The sequence below is a fragment of the Colobus angolensis genome, unplaced genomic scaffold (genome assembly GCF_000951035.1).
Source record: "Colobus angolensis palliatus isolate OR3802 unplaced genomic scaffold, Cang.pa_1.0 Scaffold2, whole genome shotgun sequence".
Classification (NCBI taxonomy): Eukaryota; Metazoa; Chordata; class Mammalia; order Primates; family Cercopithecidae; genus Colobus; species Colobus angolensis.
This window is the reverse complement of record NW_012115154.1, coordinates 23,176,558-23,197,973: the sequence shown is the minus strand read 5'-3', so window position 1 is coordinate 23,197,973 and position 21,416 is coordinate 23,176,558. Positions and strand designations below refer to the sequence as shown.

Below are 21,416 nucleotides of genomic sequence, written 5' to 3'. Positions count from 1 at the left end.
TGTTTAGTGAAGTGGCAGCTTTCATAACTCCTGATTCACAGTAGAACTCCAGATTTTTCATGTAATGATTTATTTTCCTTTTAAAAACACATAACAGGATTTTTTGCATGAATTCTACTTCTTTTGCCATCAATGTTTATGAAGCTACAGTAAGGTAGGCCCTATAGGAAACGTGATTTGTCACATAGAGAAAACCAGGAACATGTCCTGCATGGGCAGCAGAAGTGGAATTGCACAGAGGCCCTCCAGATGGGTCTTCCATCAGGAACTCAGCTGAGCAGAGAGCCGTCATAAGGGTCTCATATTTACCTCTTCCTAATGGGCGTTTTGATGCCTCAGTCAGCACCCAGGTTCCATAGCAGCCCAACCCCTCGCTGTGGTAGATGCAGCCGCAGAACCTGCTTCAAGAGAGGACTGACTACCCACTGCAAGGGATGCAGGTAGCAGGCAGCCTGCACTGTCAGGAATCCCAGGGTCTTCCCAGCTGCAAGGTCCTTGGCCTCCAAGGTCATGGCGATCCCTGGGTAGCCTCTATTTGCTGACTAGGTCAGCTGGGGGGGACAATGGCTGAGATATATTGACCCAACGCTGCACATTTTCAAGGGGCAGCTGCCATCCCTTCACGCAAAACTGAGGTCACGCTAGGGGCATGCTGGTTGTGTCTCCAAACATACCCTTCCCTTATGACCAGCAAGGACTGCTGGGCAATGCCCTTGCCAGAGACCAAGTCCAAGTTGACCCACCCACCAACATTAGCATAATGGGTACATTAGCTCGAGAGTCACAAGGATTCGTGCATCAGACGTTCGGCTTTAATAAGAGCTCAGTAGAAGGCTAATGGCTGCCCCCCTTTTAAAGAGGGGTGCACTTAGTAGCTATGTCAGGAAATCAATGAATCCAAAGTGTCAATGTGTGCCTCTGAGTGGAGACTGCCTCCCTTCCCCAGAGAATGCGATCAGCAAGACCAGCAGTCACGCAACTTGCAGCTCACTAAAGAGGACATTAGAGTTGTGCAGACCCAAAGGTATGGAGGGGTGCCACAGCTCACTGGACAGCTTCCTATGCCACTCACTGGATTGGACCCCACTTAGAGGTGCTGGTTTATGAGTTAGACAATATAAAGAACCAAGTAGAATGCCCAAGAGGGCATATTTCTGTTCAAAGAATCCCCTTACAAAACACTGGGCTTCCTTTTTGGAGGTGGGTGTGAGAGGCACAGAAGTTTTTCTTAAGGGCTAGAAGGCTCAAAAGCAGTGGATATGCACACACAGTCCTGGGAAACTTCATGCGTGGGTAAGTATCAGCCACCCCTGTTGATAGAGGTATGATAACATCACAACTGGGTTCTTTTAGAAGGAGCTTCTGTCTCTTGACCTGCAGGGCAGCATCTGTACAGTGGCAAGTATGGACATAAGAGGGTAGGGAGGCTTCTGCTGGATCCTAATGCGTCCCCCAGCCCCCAGGGGCAAGTGGCAGTGCAGCTTGTCCCACTTGCAGCCTTCCACCTGGAGCTCCTCCCCAGCTGGGAGGATCCGCTCTGGCACTGTAGGGATTGGGATGTTCAAGCCTGTACTGCATTGATTACTTCCTCCTCCTCCTTATCTTCCTCCTCCTTCTCCTCCTCCTCCTTCTCCTCCTCCTCCTTTTTCTTCTTCTTCTTCTTTGAGACAAGGTCTTGCTCTGTTGCCCAGGCTGGTGTACAGAGGCACCATCGCAGCCCACCGTAGCCTTGACCTCCCAGGCTCAAGCAATCCTCCAACTTCAGCCTCCCTAGGAGCTGGCACTACAGGCACACACCACCACACCCGCCTAATTTTTGTGGGTTTTTTGGGTTTGGGGTTTTTTTTTAGAGACAGGGTTTTTTCACATTGCCCAGCCTGGTCTGGAACTCTTGGGCTCAAGCAATCCTCCTACCTTGGCCTTACCATTGCAATTTCTACCGTAGATTTGGGTCTAGAAGCAACAAGAGTGGCACTTCAAATTGGCCCAAAAGGTACACTCACAGATCCCTTTAACTTCCCTTCCTGCAGAGGGTTTTGGCCAGGCCCATTTCCTCCTGTGGGAACACAGGCAGAGGAGTTTAACATGCACACTTGGGATGTGTCAACAGTCACAGGGGACCTGGAGCTCAGGGAGGGAAGATGCCAGCCCATGGGGCTGCTGTGGTGAGTGGAGGAGGCTGCTTTTCTTTGGCTTCTCACTCTAGGGTGGGCATCGCCCCATCTCCCATGTCTCTCCCAGTGCAAACCCAGCGTCTGGCAAGTCCATGAGCTCGGGGTGGGGACCTTCTGACTTCACAGTCACATGGCTTTTGCTTGGGACCTTGAGGCTTACTGTTCACGGACACAATAGCATCTCTTCCTCCTCCCTCCAGAAGAGACAGCAACCCCTGAGCACCCTTTGGGCAGCTTATCACAATCCTAGTTCCCACTGCTCAGTTTCAGTCTCTAATAGGCAGGCAGTGGAGGACCCCCTTCAGCCCCAACCTAGTCCATCATTTGTTACCAGATCCCAGGGAATCGTCTCACATCCCCTAACCCATGTCACAATGGCCCTTGTCCCCTCTCTTCAGAAAGTCACATCTGTATCCTCACTGTATGCATGATATCCTCACCTCCCATCCTCACTGCCTGAACTATCAGCAACCAGAAAGGGTCTTGTACCCCAGGAAGCCAGCCAGGGACTGTTTCTGGATGCTGGCAGAAGACATGAGACTCGTATGTCACAGACAAAGGACTTTTTTTACTCTTTTTTTTAAAGAAGAAATCAATGTGGTATATGACAAAAGTAATAGCCAGAATTTTCTGTTTCTGTCTTTTTCTGCTGTTCTAATACATTCCTAATATAAACGTACTAGCTTAAAGAGTGAATATCTGGCAGCTCTTATATGTCCCATTAGTAGACTGGTGATAATTCTCAGTGTTTTGTGGTATTTAATGTAAATCACACTGGCTTATGTTGTACAACAGGGGTTGTCTAATAGTAAAGAGATATTGTCTTAAATGTGTTTTAGGTTTTCTATAATCGCCTTTGAACTGTTGCTATGGTTGAATGTGTCTTCCTGTAAACTCCGGTGTTGCCAGTGTGATGGTATTAAGAGGGGATTCTTTGTGAAGGGATTAGGCCATGAGGGCTTCTTCCTTGTAAATAAGATTAAGGCCCTTGTGAGAGAGGCCTTATGCAACGTTCGTCTCAGAAGGCACCATCCTGGAAGCAGAGAGCAGACGGTAAACCCACTGGCGCCTTGATCTTGAATTTCCCAGACTCCAGAACTGTGAAAAATAGATTTCTATCCTTTATAAATTAACCTGTCTGTGGTATTTTGTTATAGCAGCACAAACCAAGACAGCCACTAAGGTAGCTAATTTATATAAACATTTTACAGTCAAGATTATTTAAATGTATATGTTAGGGTGTGTCTTAAAGCAGGTGTAGTATTTGCTGTTGACATACATTTGCTTACTTAGTGTTGTAAATTCTATTGAGACTCCGGAATTGTAAAGTCCTTGCTGCTCTGTAAAAATGAACACGAGCAGCCTGACAAAATAAATAATTTGCATGTGTCCCATCCATAAAGTTGTATCTAATGTATACTATGATATTTTTAATTTGCATTATCTAGAAAAGTTTAAAAGTTGTATTAACTTACAGATTAATGTAGATTCAAACGTATAATTTATATGCATTCAGCCAAAAAGGTCAATAAAATGGGTAATAGATTGTTTTAAAGTTCCACGGGAGCAACAGGTGAGCTTGGGTGGATGATGCCCATGCAAGAGGTTGGGTTAGAGGAGAGGATTATTGAGCTTGGAGAATCAACTGCCTTTGTGGCAAGTGGAAGCAAGCCTGCTCCTTGTCCGGGGGCCAGTGTTACCTTTTCTCTCAAGGGTGCTCACTGCACACGTTACCTTGAGAAATGGCCCAGATAAAGAGCATAAGAGTTCAAGAAAGAGGGAAAAAAACACTAAAAGTGGCTCAACAGTCAAAGACAGGTTTGTTTCAGAGAATAAACCTGAGAGGGACTTCTGGCCAATCTCAGTCAGGACCACTGTCTCTTACAGACTAAGGATATTTAAGGGTTTTGGAAGATGGGAGCTTATAATAGGTTCTGAATATTTATATATGAGGGATAGTCTATTGCGGGGTTGAAATGTCTCTGGTTGGCATGTTTCTGGCCAGAGAGGGGTTTATCTCAGGGTTGGAATGTTTCTGGTTATGCTGACATTAGCCATTAGGCTGCTGTTTGGAGGCTAGATTTAGGCAGATTTTTAATCAAGGGGGACTTAGAATGGTGGTGTTTGTCCAAGATGGCGGTGCTCCTGCTCTGTCAAAGAGGAGGAAGGGTCTTGCATTCCTGGCATGGTCAGCAAACTTGTGCAGGTGTGCTCAGGGACCATGGCACATTGTGCCCAACAGGCAGTAAAGTACAAGATAAAACTGGCACAGGAGTGGCTAAGAGGATAGTGGAGGAACAGGGGCCTGTAGAGGAGGCTCCTGCAGGTGGCCTGCAGGTTGGGGGAGAGGTTGTGCCACCACCACGAGGCAAGATGGCAGCCTCTGACTCTCAGGATGGAGAAGGAAGATACCCAGCCCCTGGCTCCCCGGTGAGCACACTGAAAAGGTGGCCAAGACAGGAGCCACCCCAGGCCAGGATGCTGTGCTCCGGGGGAAGCACTCTGATGGCTCCAAATACCACTCACGGAGCTAGATACCATGTTTTGGGTTAAGTTTCATTCTGTGCCTAGAGTCCATGTGCAAACTTGCTACGTAGGAAGCCTACCTGGTTCAATGTAGTAAATGTTGCCAAATCGGCACTGATCTCAACCCCACCCCCACATCTGTAGAAGTTTCAAGATCACCAGGTGGCATAATAACAACATATGAATGTGCTCCCAGGATCTTCGACTCATCTTTCAGAATGTGGTCACCATGGTCTTGTAATTGAACTGAAGTTATGTGAAGTCGCAATACTTCAGATAGCTCTCGTATTCCCACAGAACCGTAACTACTCACATCATTAAAAGCAGTGGGGGATGGGAGAAGAAAGTCCCTGGAGTTGGGGTAGGAGCGTGGGGACTGCATGCTTGCACACAGTAGCAGCCAGACAGCACTGAGGCCTCAGGAGCCTGAGTCCTCTCCAAACCGCTCGGTGCGAGGAACACTGCTCAGAACACCACAGTTCCCTAATGCAAAGAGCAGCAAACCTCGGGATGACAGAGCTAACACCTTCCCCAATTCACAAAACAATGACTGTTTGCCTTTTGACGATATGAAAGGATGCGGGATTTAACAGAAGGGCACCCGCTACCTCTATTAATTTCCTGTGGCTGCTGTGATAAACTACCACAAACAGGGCACAGAAATTCATTATCTTCCAGCTACAGAGAATTTACGTCTCTGACTTTTTAGGGTGAAACAACAATTTCTACAGTGGTCTTTTGGAGCAAGAAGCCTTGCAGACAGCCTGGAGTCCATCTTATACTGTTGTGGTCCTGGGAAAGCCTGAACCAGTGTACAATTACATAATGCTCCCTAAAGCTGTAAGGGAAAATCTCAATGACACTAACCCCGTCAGGAAAGTTCTGGGTAGAGCAAACCAATCTCTGAGGGAAAAGAGACAGGGTCTCACTCTGTCACCCAGGCTGGAGTGCAGTAGTGACATCACAACTCGCTGCAGCCTGCATCTCCTGGGCTCAAGCAGTCCTCCTACCTCAGCCTCCGGAGTAGCTGGGACGGCAGGCGAAAGGAGAAACCTTCCTGTAGAAATAGGTCCTATATTGACAGCTGCCCGTGATTGAGGACTTCACTGGCTCTCTGGCTTTTCTAAGCAAGGCTGGCCAGGGTGGCCCCCAGCTGGGGATTCATTCGGCCTTAGATTCCATTTATTCTTCTGCTCCTACCAGGAAAGATTTAAGGTAAGAGAACCCAGTATGAGGTGGAAACCTATGTTCGTGAAGAAGGCTTTGTTCTAGGAAATAAATGCTTGCTGGAGGATTTGATCTGAACGCTGCAGTTAGAACTCTCTGTTCTCCTAAACCACAAGACATATAAGTAGCCTGACTGCACATTTGAGACCCTTGATTCATTTTTCACAGGCAGCTGAGACAAGATAAGCTGGGTTAGGGAGTGATAAAGAATGAGGGTGTTAAAACATAATAAAAGACAGCCCTGGTTCTTGGATAAGATGATCCAAAAGATTACAGTTTGATTTAGGCATTGAGGCATTTGATACAATCCCAATAAAAATGCCAACAATGTTGTATCTGGAGCTAGACAAGTTGATGATGTTTAATTGGAAAATATTATTTAACAATATTAGAAAAGCCATGCCGTGAAGAACATGAGAATAATAATATGATATGGAGATGTTTAATTTTATGTGTCAACCTGACTGGACCACAGGATGCCTACATATCAGGTTAGGCATTATTCTGGATGTGTCTGTGAAGATGTTTTCAGATGAAATTAACATTTAAATTTGTAGATACATGAAGCAGGTCACCCTCCCCAGTGTGAGTGGGCCTCAACCAGTCTGTTGAGGGCCTCAGTAGAACAAAAAGGTGGAATAAAGGAGAGTTCCCACCTCTGCCTGACTGTCTTCAAGCTGGGATGTGGGTCTTCTCATGACTTCGGTCTCAGACTAAGATGGAACTTACAACCCTATCAGCTTTCTAAGTTCTCCAGTCTACCAACTGAACCTCTTCATCTCTCTAATTGTTTAAGTCAATCTCTTATAATAAATCTCATAGATAGATACATACATATATACATACAAACATAGGTAGATAATATAGCCATGGCTATAGATATATTAAGACAAATATGTACTATGATATGTACAATTTTGATTCTGTTTCTTTGGAGAACACTGAAGTCTTACCCATTTCTGCTGCTGTAACAAAATCTCAGTCTGAGTAATTTACAAGGAATAGAAGCTTATTTCTCACAGTTACAGAGGCTGAGAAGTCCGAGATCAAGGTGCCAGCAAATTCAGTGTCTGGTGAGAGCTGCTCTTGGCTTCCAAGGTGGTGCCTTGAACGCTCTGTTCTCACATGGCAGAAGGCAAAGGGGCAAAAGAGACAAACATGATAGCAGAAGAGATGGAAAAGCAAAAGGGCCTGGCAGTCCACTGAAGCCTGTATTAACAGGACACAAATTCCACTCATGAGAGCTGCACCCCCATGACCTTATCGCCCAAAGACCCCACTTCCTAGCAATATTGCCTGGGTTATTAGCTTTCTACATTTGAATTTTGGTGGGACCCAAACATTCAAACCATAGCAAGTGACTAATACAAAGGCCTACTAAGTATCATAACAAACTCTAAAGCCTCTGTTGGTAATGTTTTTAAGTGTCATAGATAGTAGTGCATGAATAGACAAACAGCTGAGTGGAGGGGAATACAGAAATCCAGAAAAGGAGAGAACAGTACGATGTCAGTGACCATAAGCTGATGACGTAGTGTGACAGAGGCTGAAGCTACTGTGCTGTAATGAGACCTCCTGTGTATTCTACCTTTTGGTTCATTTTATTTATTTATTTATTTATGTATATACATATTCTTTTGAGATGGAGTCTCACTCTGTCTCCCAGGCTGGAGTGCAGTGGTACGATCTCAGCTCACTGCAACCTCTGCCTCCCAGGTTCAAGCAATTCTCCCACCTCAGCCTCCTGAGTAGCTGGGATTACAGGCGCCTGCCACCACGCCCAGCTAATTTTTATATTTTTAGTAGAGACAGGGTTTTGCTATCTTGGCCAGGCTGGTCTCGAACTCCTGACCTCAAATGACCCGCCTATCTCAGCCTCCCAAAGTGCTGGGATTAGAGGCATAAGCCACAGTGCCCGGCCCTACTTTTTGGTTCATTTTAAACTCACAGAGTCTAGGGTACACACACACACACACACACACACACAGAGTGATCTGCAAGCTGGTTTTTGTTTTTTTAGCATATTTTCTGTGACACTAAGAACCCATTGACCCAGTTCTCTCATATGCACCTGTTGGTCCTATTTAAATGGATCAAAGAGCTGGGCTGTTATTCTTGTTCTATCAAATGTGGTTTTGGTTGCACTGACAGGCACTTTCCTCCAGCTGCACTTGCGAAGCATCACAGGGCACAGCCAGAGTTATTCCTCTAGCCCTTCCCCCTTCTCAGCCTCATTTAAACTTAACTTGGACCTAGAATACATAAAAAATAAAAATAAAAAATTAAGCTCAGCAAGATAAACTGAATCCTGTCAAAAAGATTCTAAAATGCCATATTTGGTTACATCAAAAGGCAATCCCTTTTGTTGTAAAATAATAAGAGAACATACTGGTGTGAATGGTGTGGGTTATCATTGCTACCAGGCCAGGGGAGTCATTTTACACTGTGTTTGTTTGTTTTGTCTATCTTCCTTTCCCTGTAGGCTGATTGTAGGAATAACTTTATCAAGGGGAAAAAATCCAACTCTCTTAAGGAGAGGCAAGGATGAAGAAAGCAAAGTGAGAGACAGCCCCTTTTATTTAACTCCATCCCCCCACCACCTTCATCTCATCGCCTTCACTCCTAGACCAAGGTCCCATTGCACCTTAACGGTGCCGGGACAGGACAGAGGCACCCTCAGTGAGGTGACAGGGAGCCTGTCAATGGCCAAACAGGAAGCTGGAGGCTCGTCTGTCTTTGTAAATCAGACCACCTCCTCTTTCAGCTACGTGGAAACTCTGACTTGTCCCATGTTGGGAAGGTAACAATCCAATGGGGCACTGACTGTCTTCCCTTCTAACCCCCCAAGTCCGGTTTCCAACTGAGCTGAAGGTGGAGATGGGATCGCTGGAGAAGCTTTTGAAGTCCAGCTTCCAGCTGAGCTGAAGGTGGAGATGGGATCACTGGAGCAGCTGTAGAAGTCTAGTTTCCAGCTGAGCTGAAGGTGGAGATGGGATCACTGGAGCAGCTGTTGCTGTAAATGCCACAGTCTCAAAGTTTGTCCACCTGCACACAGAGGGCTTGATATTCTTCCTTCCTGTTAACAGAAACCTTTGGGATACAGCCTGAGATGATAGCTCTGTGCACAAAATATGATTCACTAAGCCAGTTGTGGGGGAGGAGGTCTCAAATTAGGTGGCTTTCTGGGGTCTCAGCAGCTGTGGGTAGGGTTCGTCACCTTAGGTGATGTGTAAAGGCCTTGTAATGAGTTGTACCTTCCACTCCTGAGTCAGGAAAGCTCCCGCTATGCCATAGGCTGAGACACGCGGGGCTGTGCCACTTAGGCCTCATTTTGATGATGACACCTGGCTGATTTGTTTGCAGCTTTGTTATTACTGCTGAATGCTTGATGGAAATCTTCTGTATGCACATATGTATGTGTGTATGTATATGCATGTACACACACACACGCACACACTCTCTCTCTTCCTGTTAACCGGAGAGAGATACCCAGGTTAGTGGCACCAAAGAGTGGAGCAGAAAGGAGTGAGAGAAGCAGTCTGTTTCCATGTGGCCACTAATGCTTTGTGTGTCTGTGCTCCAGGCAGCAGCCTGATCCAGGCTGGGCAGCCAAGGTCTGAGTCTTCCTCCCGCCTTGCCCTCCCATCCATCACATGTATTGGCTAAAACTCTCAGCAAATAGAGTTCCAAGTGCTCTCCAGATACATGAATTGAGCTTTTATGAACAGAAGTCTGTTTCAAATCTGCTACCTTAATCCTAAAGTGATGTCTTATAGTTTGATGAATTATATTTGTGTATTAAATTAACCCAGTTTGTGTAAATTCATATCTAGTTTGCATGAAACAGAGTATAGCAAAATAGAATTCTATATCCTTTCTTTTCTGTTGAATTTATCCTTTCTTTTCAGTATTAGATTCAAGTTCCATATTTAGTTTGTTTTAGGTTAAAACAACAATAATCCTTTGTTATCTGATAGCTTCTGTGGTTTAGAAATTTGGGAGTGGCTTAGTTGGGTTCTGCCTCGGGATCTCCCATGTAGTCAAGTGTAGTCAAGACACCAGCTGGGGTTATAGTCATCTGAAGGTTTTACTGAGGCTGGAAGACCCACTTCCAAGATGGTGCACTCAATGGCTGGCAAGTTACAGACTCACTTCAATTTGCTGCCAAGTTTCTCCTCATCTCAAAATCCCCTCCTAATTTTTTTTTTTTTTTTGAGATGGAGTCTCACTATCTCCTAGGCTGGAGTGCAGTGGCACGATTTCGGCTCACTGCAAGCTCTGCCTCCTGGGTTCATGCCATTCTTCTGCCTCAGCCTCCCAAGTAGCTGGGACTACAGGCATCCGCCACTATGCCCAGCTAATTTTTTGTATTTTTAGTAGACATGGAGTTTCACCGTGTTAGCCAGGATGGTCTCCATCTCCTGACCTCGTGATCCTCCCACCTTGGCCTCCCAAAGTGCTGGGATTACAGGCATGAACCTCCGCGCCTGGCCCTCATCCTTTACTTCTCATGCAAAGCCCCATTCCCCTTCAACCTATTCTCACTACATGTAGATGTCATTCTAAATACCCAAGATGACCCCCCGGAAGACATCTTTTGGTTGTCAAAATTCTTACTAATTTAATTTGAAGTATTTTCATTTAAGGTTCTGAGCACAAGAACCAAGACAGATTTCTTGATTTAAATTTTCACAACTATGGGGCTTGCCACATGTCAAATTCTGTCCCCAGATGCCAGCTCCCACCCATTCCTAGTTAATTACTAGGAATGTTAATTCTAGTTAATTCCAGCTCCCATCCATTCCCAGTTAATTACTAGGGTAATTAACTATTGGTTACTTAAAAATAGCTTCCTTTCGGCTGGGTGTGGTGGCTCATGCCTGTAATCCCAGCACTTTGGGAGGCTGAGGTGGGCAGATCACGAGGTCAGGAGATCAAGACCATCCTGGCTAACATGGTGAAATCCCGTCTCTACTAAAAATACAAAAAGTTAGCCGGGCGTGGTGGCAGGTGCCTGTAGTCCCAGTTACTTGGGAGGCTGAGGCAGGAGAATGGCATGAACCCAGGAGGTGGAGTTTGCAGTGAGCCAAGATGGTGCCACTGCACTCCAACCTGGGCGACAGAGCAAGAATGTGTCTTTAAAAAAAAAAAAATTGCTTCCCCTCATCATCAGAGAGTGTTTCTATACTGAGAAGCAGCACAAGCACCAGGGCCCAGGCACAAGTCCCCACAGCCCAGGTCTCACCCTGCATACAGGGTTCTTTCCGACTTATAAAGAGCAGGAGTGTTGTCCACGCTGGGAAAATGATATGAAGAGAAATCATCAACTTGAAGACCCTGAGCACTCCTTAAATGCCAGTCTGGTACCGCCACCTTCCCTGTCCTTGGAGTGAATCTGGGCACTTGTTATCTAAACACCCATATCACTCTTCCTCTTGGGGCATTCGGTCAGTCGTTTATGTCATTCTTCTGCATTGTCATTTCTGATTGCCACTGGAATCCACCGTAGAGAAGCTCCAGTGGCTGCCAAAAAGCAAAACAAAACGAATCTTGAAATTGGAGAGGGAAAAAAATACCGCAGTAGTCCCTGAGGAAATCTTGGGTAGTGGCTGGCCATCCTTAGCACCCCCTGAACCACAGCCAGAAGGAAAAACTTCCACCTACATCTGGCTGCAGAGCTGACAATCTCAACTGAATCTACTCTATCCAAAAACCTCAAAGGCAGTTAATTTGTTATTTTACATGCGTTTATTATTTCTGCTGGCAAACTGTTTACTCACAGGTAAGGTAGTAGGTTGATAAACTGAATAAAGAAAAAAAGGTGAAATCCTAATATGTAAGAGAGGAGAGAAGGGCAGAAAAACCTGCAGGCCGTGTGGAAACAATAGCAGCATCACGGACCCCATGACCCTCCACTGGGGGAATTCTTGAGTAGGATCAACCTCCAAACCCCCTTCCAGCTCTGGGATGAGATGGCTCCTCTCTTGGCCACAGCACCGTGGATAAAGTGGTGCCGCTCTCCACAGCGAATGGCGTGGCAAACAGAACATGGTGGTTGCTGGGGCAGACCCTACGGCAGCCAGACGTGGCCGCCCACGAAGGGCCTGATCCCCATCAGGGCTGCGGCACCGTCGGACAGGAGGGGCTTCTGGGAGCTGTGCAGGTGCAATCTGAGCGTGGGGCATGGCGGCTGTGTCCCCTTTGTATCATCTGGTATCCAGAGTCTAGCCAGGAAGTAGATTTAGTTAATGTTAACAGAGGGATTTAATACACAGATCCGTGCGCCAGCGATTAGAGAACTGAAGAGGGGAAAGCGAGGCATAGCGGCATTATCTCAGAGACAGTCCTGAGGGAGGCAGCTGCCACCGCCAGGCCAGAGGGAAAAGAGGAGGCTTTGAGAGTTCTGAAATCCAGACGTTCAGGGAGAGGCCCAGCCAAGGTGCTGCTGAAGCCTCCAAGAAGGGGCTGGTGCCTGTCTCCAGGAGCTGGGAGTGCGGCCCACAGAGGGGAGAGGCTCATCTGCCCCAAGAGCTTGGGGATGGGCGCTCTGCTGAGCTGGGTCTAAGGCCCCCCAGGTTGGTGCCGGCATCTTTGAAGGAGTCCAGACAAGGATAAACGCAACCTAGAGGCCAGGTGCGGTTGCTCATGCCTATAATCCCAGCACTTTGGGAGGCCAAGACCTCAGATCACCTGAGGTCAGGAGTTCAAGACCAGCCTGGCCAACATAGTGAAACCCCATCTCTACTAAAAATGCAAAAATTAGCCAGGCATGGTAGCCTGCGCCTGTAGTCCCAGCTACTCAGGAGGCTGGGGCATGAGACTCACTTGAACCTGGGAGACAGAGGTTGCAGTGAGCCGAGATTGCGCTGCTGCACTCAAGCCTGGGTGACAGAGTGAGACACCGTCTCAAAGTAAAAAAAGGCAAGCTAGAACCACCTGCTACTGCTGAGTGCACACTTGCTGCAGTGACACCCGGTATTGCAGCCTCTCTCCAGATCCCCATGGCACAGCCTGACAAGGAGGAGCTGGGAAAGCAGACATGTGTCTGCAGGGGCTCAGCTCCAGCCTTGCAAAGCAGGGCATGATCCTTCTCCCCAATAGCATGTTTGCATAGTGAATGATAATTTAAAGATGGCACCAGGGAGAATCTCAAGCCCATTGTTTTATAGATCATGGGAAGGGCAGCACAGCACATTTGCCATGTACGCATTCACGGTATGTATCGTCATGTGCTGCGAATAACGACTCTTCTGGTCAAGGATGGACTGCATATATCGCAGTGGTACCATAAGATTATAACGGAGCTGAAATCTCCCACCCCCTAGTGATGTCGTAGCCATGGTAAAGTCATAGTGCAATGCATTTTACTCACACAAATCTAGGATGAAAAAAAGAAACAAACCAAGCAATCCACCATGGATATCTTTCTGAAAAGAGTGACGTGTCTTCAAGAAAAGCCTCAGGCAGGTCCTTCAGGTGTCCAAAAGAAGGCCCTGTTCTCATAGGAGATGACAGCTCCATGTGTGTTATGGCCCTGAAGACCTTCCCATGGGACAAGGTGTGGAGGTGCCAGACAGTGACATTGATGATCCTGACCCTGTGTGGGCCTGGGCTAATATGTGTATTTGTGTCTTCATTTTTAACAAAAAGTTTAAAATGTAAAAAAAAAAAATAGGAAAAAAGCTTATAGAATAAGGATACAAAGAAATAAAATACTTTTGTATAGCTGTATAATGTTTGTGTTTTAAGCTAAGTGTTATACAAAGAAGTCAAAAAGCTTTTTAAATTAAGAAGGATATAAAGTTAGAAAAGTTACAGTAAGCTAAGGTTAATTTACTGTTAAAGAAACAAAAATATTTTTTAGAAGTTTAGTGTAGGCCAAGCATGGTGGCTCACGCCTGTAATCCCAGCATTTTAGGAGGCTGAGATGGGTGGATTGCCTGAGGTCAGGAGTTCAAGACCAACCTGGCCAACATAGTGAAACCCCATCTCTACTAAAAATACAAAAAATAGCCAGGCGTGGTGGTGAGTGCCTGTAATCCTAGCTATTTGGGAGGCTGAGGTGGGAGAATCACTTGAACCCAGAAGGCAGAAGTTGCAGAGAGCTGAGATCGCACCACTGTACTCCATCCAGCTTAGGTGACAAAAGCAAAAACTCGGTGTCAAAAAAACAAATTAAACAAAGGCCGGGCGCGGTGGCTCACACCTATAGTCCCAGCACTTTGGGAGGCCGAGATGGGCGGATCACGAGCTCAGGAGATCGAGACCATCCTGGCTAACACAGTGGGCTAACACGGTGAAACCCCGTCTCTAGTGAAAATACAAAAAATTAGCCTGGCGTGGTGGTGGGCGCCTGTAGTCCCAGCTACTCGGGAGGCTGAGGCACAATTGCTCGAACCTGGGAGGCAGAGGTTGCAGTGAGCCGAGATAGCACCATTGCACTCCAGCCTGGGCAACAGAGCAAGACTCTGTCTCAAAAAAAAAAGAAAAAAGAAAGAAAGAACAAAGAAAAGAAAGAAGAAGTTGAGTGTAGCCTAAGTGAACAGCGTTTACAAAGTCTACAGTAGTGTACAGGAATGTCCTAGGCCCTCACATTCACTCTCCACTCACTCCCTCACTGATTCACCTGCGGCTACTTCCACTGCAGCAAGCTCCATTCATGGCAAGTGCCCGGTACAGGTGCACCATTCTCAATCATTTTTTACTGTACCTTTTCTACATTTAGCTATGTTTAGATACACAAACCCATTACCATCGTGTTACAATTGCCTACAGTATTCAGTACAGTAACAGGCTTCACAGGTGTGCAGCCAAGGAGTGTGAGGCTACACCGTACAGCCATGTATAGCGGGCTATCCCCTCCAGGTGTGTGTAAGTGCACTCTGCGACGTTTGCACACAGTCGAAATTGCCCAATGATGCATTTCTCAGCACATTCTCGTGGTTATGCATCCTGCAACTGTACATTAATCTCAGTCCCTCCCCTTATTAGCACCAGAGGGCAGAGATGTCATCTCCCCTGCTTCCCATCTGCCATCACCCAGCTGCTTGTCAGGTCACCTGGGATTGGTGCAGTGTAGATCATGGTTAGGTTGCTCCTGATCTCTGGGGCAGATTTGGTCTGGGAACTGGCGCCACACAGAGGTTGACCTCCAGTCACCAAATATCAAAAAGGAAAAGGACACTGTTCTAAAGGTATCCTGTGAAAGCTGGTGCTTTTGCAGCTCTATGTGGGCTGTACTTGGTGGGGATGCCAGCGGGGAGGAAGGAGTTGTTTTAAGTCCCTGCCATCATCTGGCTCCTGCAAATCATTTCTTATCCTTTAGGGGTTGTTTCTGTGTTAAAGTACAGAGACCAAGAGCTGGAGTTTGGAGCCAGGTCCTAGGGTTCTGATCCTGGCTCTAATTTTCTAGCTGTTTCATCTTGGATGAGTAGTTTAATTTTCACAAGACTCAAATGACTTTTGTGTTAAATCTCCATAGTACCTCCAAGGGTTATTGTTAGGACCAAATCGGGGTGGCTTTGAAGGGCATAGCACAGTGTGCTGTGTGAGGTCAGGGATTAATAAATGTTGACAATCATTTGCTTGGTTGTGGGGAAGCTGATTGAATTTGCTGCATGTTGTGGTGCATCTTCCTTGATTCCTTCCCTTTGCTTGCAGAGCCTTGAGCCAGACCTCAGTGAACACAGCTAGCAGCCGACCCAAGCTATTGCAAGGGAGGCCATGACAGAAGGGATAATGAGTTTGAAAGATACACCTGATGGAAAGGCAAACCCCTTTCAGGAGGAGAAAGAGGAAGATGGAAGGCCAGGTGCAGCTGGACCACAGCACCCTAGACTGCTAGAAAAGAACTACCTGGGGCTGGCAGTCCTGACAGAGCCATTTAATCAGCCAACAGTGGCCAGGCTGGACCTCCATCCTCCTGAAGCCGGCCCCTGCCTGGCACAGTGGGGACGGTGGGTGCCAACGTCCTGACGGGGTTGCCTCACGAAGGCAGGGAAGACAGCTGCAAACCACAGACAGCCCCAGTGAACCATCAGGGCCCAGCCCATGAGCAGTGCAGAATCTCTCCTTTTCTGATACAGGACAGAGGCTTTGAGAAGCCCACCCGTTCCCCTCCTCTGATCCCATTTCCCAGATGCTAACCAAATCCCTGTTTGGCAATCACTTTCACTCAGCACTCGAGCTGTGGACTCAGTTTTTATCTTCTCTTTAATAGAAACATGGCAAAGTGTTGTCTCTACAGCCTCTTTGGCTATAAGCAGGGAACTGTGAATCCAACAGACCAACACAGAAGAAAAATGCTCCTCCTGGGAAGAAGAGACAAATAACCAGCTTTGTATCAGGAATTAATCCCTACAATATGGTCTGATGTCAATACAGACTCAGGGACATCTTCCACTTGTCTTTCACTACCATACAATAAAAATATAAAACTGATAGTGACCCCAAGAGGTCCAAGATCACTCATCAGGAGAGAATTATCTCCTTTGTACATTGTCTTTAGGCAGGAGAGCAGAGCTGTGCATTTTGTTCGACATATTCTACAAGAGCTGACAGGAGGGCTTTGGATTGGTTCACCTCAGTCACCCTACAGACAGGGCTTGCAGGAAACCCTCCAGGCTTCTCTAGGTGCACTGTCTAATAAAGGTTGTTGTTGCAATCTGGCACGGAAGCATGATTAGGTATTTTGAGCAATTACTACTGTTTACGATTCATATACATTTCTAACCTGATAAAATATTAGCAGTCAAGCATAAACGAAAGTGTTTCACAAATATTTGATTTGCATAGTAGAGACTCAAAGTCAATGAATGTCTACATTTCTTACCGTGGTATAAACAACTTTTGCTATTGAAATGGAAGCAAAATAATTCATTAATTGCCACATCTTCCTTCTCTTATATGGAATGTTTCTTGCTCTAGATAGCATATGTGGAGCGTGTTGTATATAATGTTCAATTTAAGTGACACCTGAGAGGTGTTAAATACATATTGAGTGATAAGAATAACGAGGCTTATTCATCTTATGAAAACATTAATCAAACCCTCAGCTGGAGATTGAATTAATATTATAATAACATCATTCTCCAACTGGGGTATACAGAATCCTGGGAGAGCTGGGGAGTATTTGAAGCCACCAGAGAAACGTGGCACATCTTCCTCAAGCTTCGCTTTACTGAAGACTGAACTTTTTTAAACAGTAAGACACTCACGATTTATGGAGTAAAAGTTTTCACATGAATTTTCAGGTAGAATAGACCTAAACTTTTATCCATGATTCTAGTGTCACCTCTCCAGACTCCTCTTGTCTGAATTTTTCTTCTCTGCCATGGAGTACTTAATAAAGCTTTTGAAGCACTTCCCGTATTAAAACACTAGAATACAATAGCATTTCTTGTTCTCTCTGATTTCGAGTAATAATGGGGAAAAGTAACTTGAGTAAATGAACAGTCTGTATTTTAAAATATTTGTGGGTTTAGCACTTCAAGTGATATATACAGAAGAAAGAAAAATCTAAGGATGTTTCTAAATAAATTCATCAATTCTTATCACTAAATTTGTCAATGAATCTGCTTGAATGCATAAAGATCTGCATTTAGCATATTAATGGTGACTTCACAGGTGTCAAACATTTCTTTATCTGCTCACATTCTTTTGATAAAGCTAGTCTTTGCAATAAAGACAAGACTAAACCTCAAGCCAAGACCACATATAAATTATCACAAATTTCCTATGTTCGAACTCTTAATTGATATAATTTATTATATATAACATACTACATGAATTACAATAAATCAGAGATTATTATATCATTCTTTAATTCATGCATTTAAAGAGTCAGGGACATAGCAGACCACAGGCAGTTTTATTGCCTAGGATTGTTTTTAAAGTTTTGTATAATGGCACTGGTTTTACATGATCATCCAAACGCTGCGTCATCACTTAACTGCCTCACCTCACAAATTATACTGTCAATTTGTAGAGGACTGGGGCTACATTTTACCATTGTTCTATCTTTTTCATTGCCCACTAGCCTTGGCCTCCTAGCAGGTATTCACATATCAACAAAAAATAGCAGTTAGCAAATTTATCAAGGATGCCCTTAAAGTGCCTGTGTTTGGTGAGTGTGCCTTCATTCTCATTGGTCATGAGATGCCCAACTCTATAGCAGTTGTTTTACTCTAATCTCATGATTTGAGGATAAAGGTCTTTGCCTAGAAACACTTGAACATATTCCACACACATGAAACCAGTAGCAAATTAGCAAATTTGACAGATTCTATGAAACCGGTAGACTTTTCTACTGTTTATAAACCGTTGCTTCAAAACGAAAGGAAGTAGTTGACCCTCAGTGCCTGCTTCATGTCAAGGGACTGGATTTTGGAATAAACTAGTCAGCTAGAACACCTGCCTCTTTTACAGTTGTGTGTGTGTGTGTGTGTGTGTGTGTGTGTGTGTGGTTGCCACAAACAAAACCTTAAAGCTAATATTCCCTGCTTTCATGGATAGGACCATGTGCTTTAGTATATTTGGAGATGGTGTTTTGTGGTCAACTTTTGGGACATACCCCATCAGTATTAGGGTATAGGTACTAGGATCATATAGGAGAATATTTGAAATGGGGACTGTTCCAGAAAGCCTGGAACTATGGTCTCCTATCCCCAGATGTCTGCATCATGACTTGTTCATTCTTTTCTATCCATTCTCAACCTACCCATATTGTTTTACCTCCTCCTTCTTATCTGCCTTGTTTGACTTCTTTAGGACAATGTCGACCACTACGCCAGAGTGAATTTGGGGAGGAAAGGACACTTTGTGGGCAAAGACCGTGGCTGTCAGCACAGAGAAAGGGACAGTAGGTGAGTTAGATACATCATGTCACCAAAACTCTGTGAGGAGTCGTATTCCTACTGAGGAGGTGGAAAACAGGCCAGTGCAGTTCTGAAGATGACCCTGGAGAATGGTGAGGATTCATCTTGTCCACATGGCTGTTGGGTGGGGATGGGCAATGAAGGAACTGGGAATTCCACTGAATTCTGGGAAGAAACTTCTTTCGATCCTGGTCCTCTCCCTCAGTGTTGCCTAGAAAAGAAGTTCTTGAAGGCGCTGTTGTAGTTCTTGTTGAAAGCCGTATAGATCAGGGGGTTAAAGAAGGAGTTGGAGTAGCCAAGCCACAGGAAGATGCTTTTCCAGATGGCGGGGATGTCACAGGAGCAGAGAGGACTGATGAGCTCCGTGAGAAAGAAGGGGATCCAGCAGAGCGCGAACACACCAATGAGGATGCCCACCATGAGGGCGGCACGCTGCTCCTTCTGCTCTCGCCAAGTGTCTCCTTCTGTCTGGAAGGTGACGGTGGCATGGCGGACCGTGAACACCATCTGGGGCTGTTGGGCAGAGTCCTTCACCTGGAAAAGACAAGAAGGAACTTTATGAGGAGCCACCTCAGTCTACCTCCAGGCTGAGCCTAGACACTGACAGGCCTGGATTCCGCACATCCACTCGAGGGAAAGTCTTCGATGGATAAGTGTGGGAACCTGAAGGCCTGTGGCACTTGCTCTCAGATACGGAAACCAGGCAACGGAGCTGGGGTGTTTGCTTATATCTTAGAAATGAAAGGACCAGATGTGATGAAATTGACATCATGAAGATGGACTCCCTGTTGCTGTCTGTTCAACAGAGGCACTGGCAGAAATGAGTAGGCAACATGGCCTGCCCAACTTAGTGGCAGAGGTGCACACATCATCAAAAGTGTCCTAGGTTCCTATCAAAATCCTGTTCACTTAGGACCATGTTTTCTACCATCTTTATAACCTTCTAGGCTCATATAAGTGCCCTCTATAATGTTAGGACTTTCTCGAACTTTTCCTCTGGCACAAAGCTGTGCCCCATAGCAGATTCTACTGTTTGATGCAGTCTAGTAACCAGGACACCTCTCTCTGGGTCTATTCTGTGTCTTCCTCTACCCCTGTATGTATGTAAAACTGAGACCCCAGTCTTTTAGTCTCACGTGGGTCCCCAAGGCCTCCACAGGGCAGGTTCCCACAGAATCAGGCTCTCCAGTTCACTTCCTTCTCTCAAGGAGTGGAATTCCTGGGAAAGGAAGGTCCTCCTCCCTTCTGGTCCTATTTTTAGCTCTTGGGAGAACTGACATAATGAGTGTCTACTGATGAGGCAGCCTTAATATGAAGCAATCATAAATTTACTGAATTAGCAAATTAATCAATCCAATCAAAACGTGGGAAAGTTTCTGACTCAGTCATTCTCTGGTGGGTGAGATTGCATTGACATTAAATAGTATTCTTCCCCTTGCCAGCATACTGTGACTCTAGCACATTTAAAAAGATTTACACAACTTGTTCTCAAAGAGCATATGATCTTTTAGGCAAAGAATTGTCAGGTTAACCTAACCCACTTAACTAATTCTTGGCAGCATTTATAAGGTGGACTCGAAAGGAATTGACTTACTATCATATGGAATAACAGATGGAAATAGGAACACTGTGGATAAGGCAATGTTAGTTGACGAATAAATTACCAAATTTACCGGGGCCTATTATGGGGAGGGGGGAGGGGGGAGGGTTTGCATTGGGAGTTATACCTGATGTAAATGACAAGTTGATGGGTGCTGACGAGTTGATGGGTGCAGCACACCAATATGGCACAAGTATACATATGTAACAAACCTGCATGTTATGCACATGTACCCTAGAACTTAAAGTAAAATAATAAAAATAAATAAATAAATAAATTACCAAATTTGTAGAATAGCCTTGCTGACATTTATTTGCAAAACAGTATAATATCAAGTCTGTACACTAAATTAAATTTAAAAGAAGATAATAAATAATGAAACCAAAGGTCCATAATAGTACAACCTTTAAAAGCACGTATAAAATAAGCACTGAAAAAATCCCTCTTTCTGTACCTCTAGATGAAACCAGAGTTACCTTTGGTTACTGATTTATCAATGCCTATCTGGAAATGCATTTGAGGGAATTCATTCATAGAAATCCAAACCATATTTAGCTTAATTTTTCAGCATAAAAGAAAAAAGGAAAGCTACCAATTTCCTTAACAGAATTCAACCCCATAATAGTATCAGGGAAGCTGTTTCCCATATTGTCCCAAGATGCCAATAAAACAAGAATTGTAGCTGGACTCTTCAACCCTCTGGAAATTCTCCTTCCCCTTAGCACATTTTTATGAGTGACAATGGGGACACTGGTAACACTGGTCATACTTGAGACATGGTCACTCTGTGGAGGCTGATCACACTGGTCACATAAAGGATGCTGGTAACACTGGAGATGCTGGCAATACTGGAAACATCACGGATTTTGATCATACTAGAGATGCTGTTCACACTGGGGATGCTGGTTACCCTGATGACACCATGGATGCTGTTCACACTGGGGATGCTGGTCACACTGGAGATGCCGTTCACACTGGGGATGCTGGTCACACTGGTGACACCATGGATGTTGT

General features: G+C 45.3%; 1 protein-coding gene across 1 annotated transcript in view; it reads right to left on the bottom strand.

Moving 5' to 3' along the window:
- Nucleotides 1-16,110: 16,110 nt before the first annotated feature.
- Nucleotides 16,111-21,416, bottom strand: part of HTR5A (5-hydroxytryptamine (serotonin) receptor 5A, G protein-coupled) — a 15,880-nt gene continuing 10,574 nt past the window's right edge. Inside the window, exon 2 of the mRNA XM_011941534.1 lies at nt 16,111-19,336. Coding sequence (XP_011796924.1) covers nt 19,004-19,336 — 333 coding nt within the window. The 3' untranslated portion in view covers nt 16,111-19,003. The remainder of the gene's footprint in view (nt 19,337-21,416) is intronic.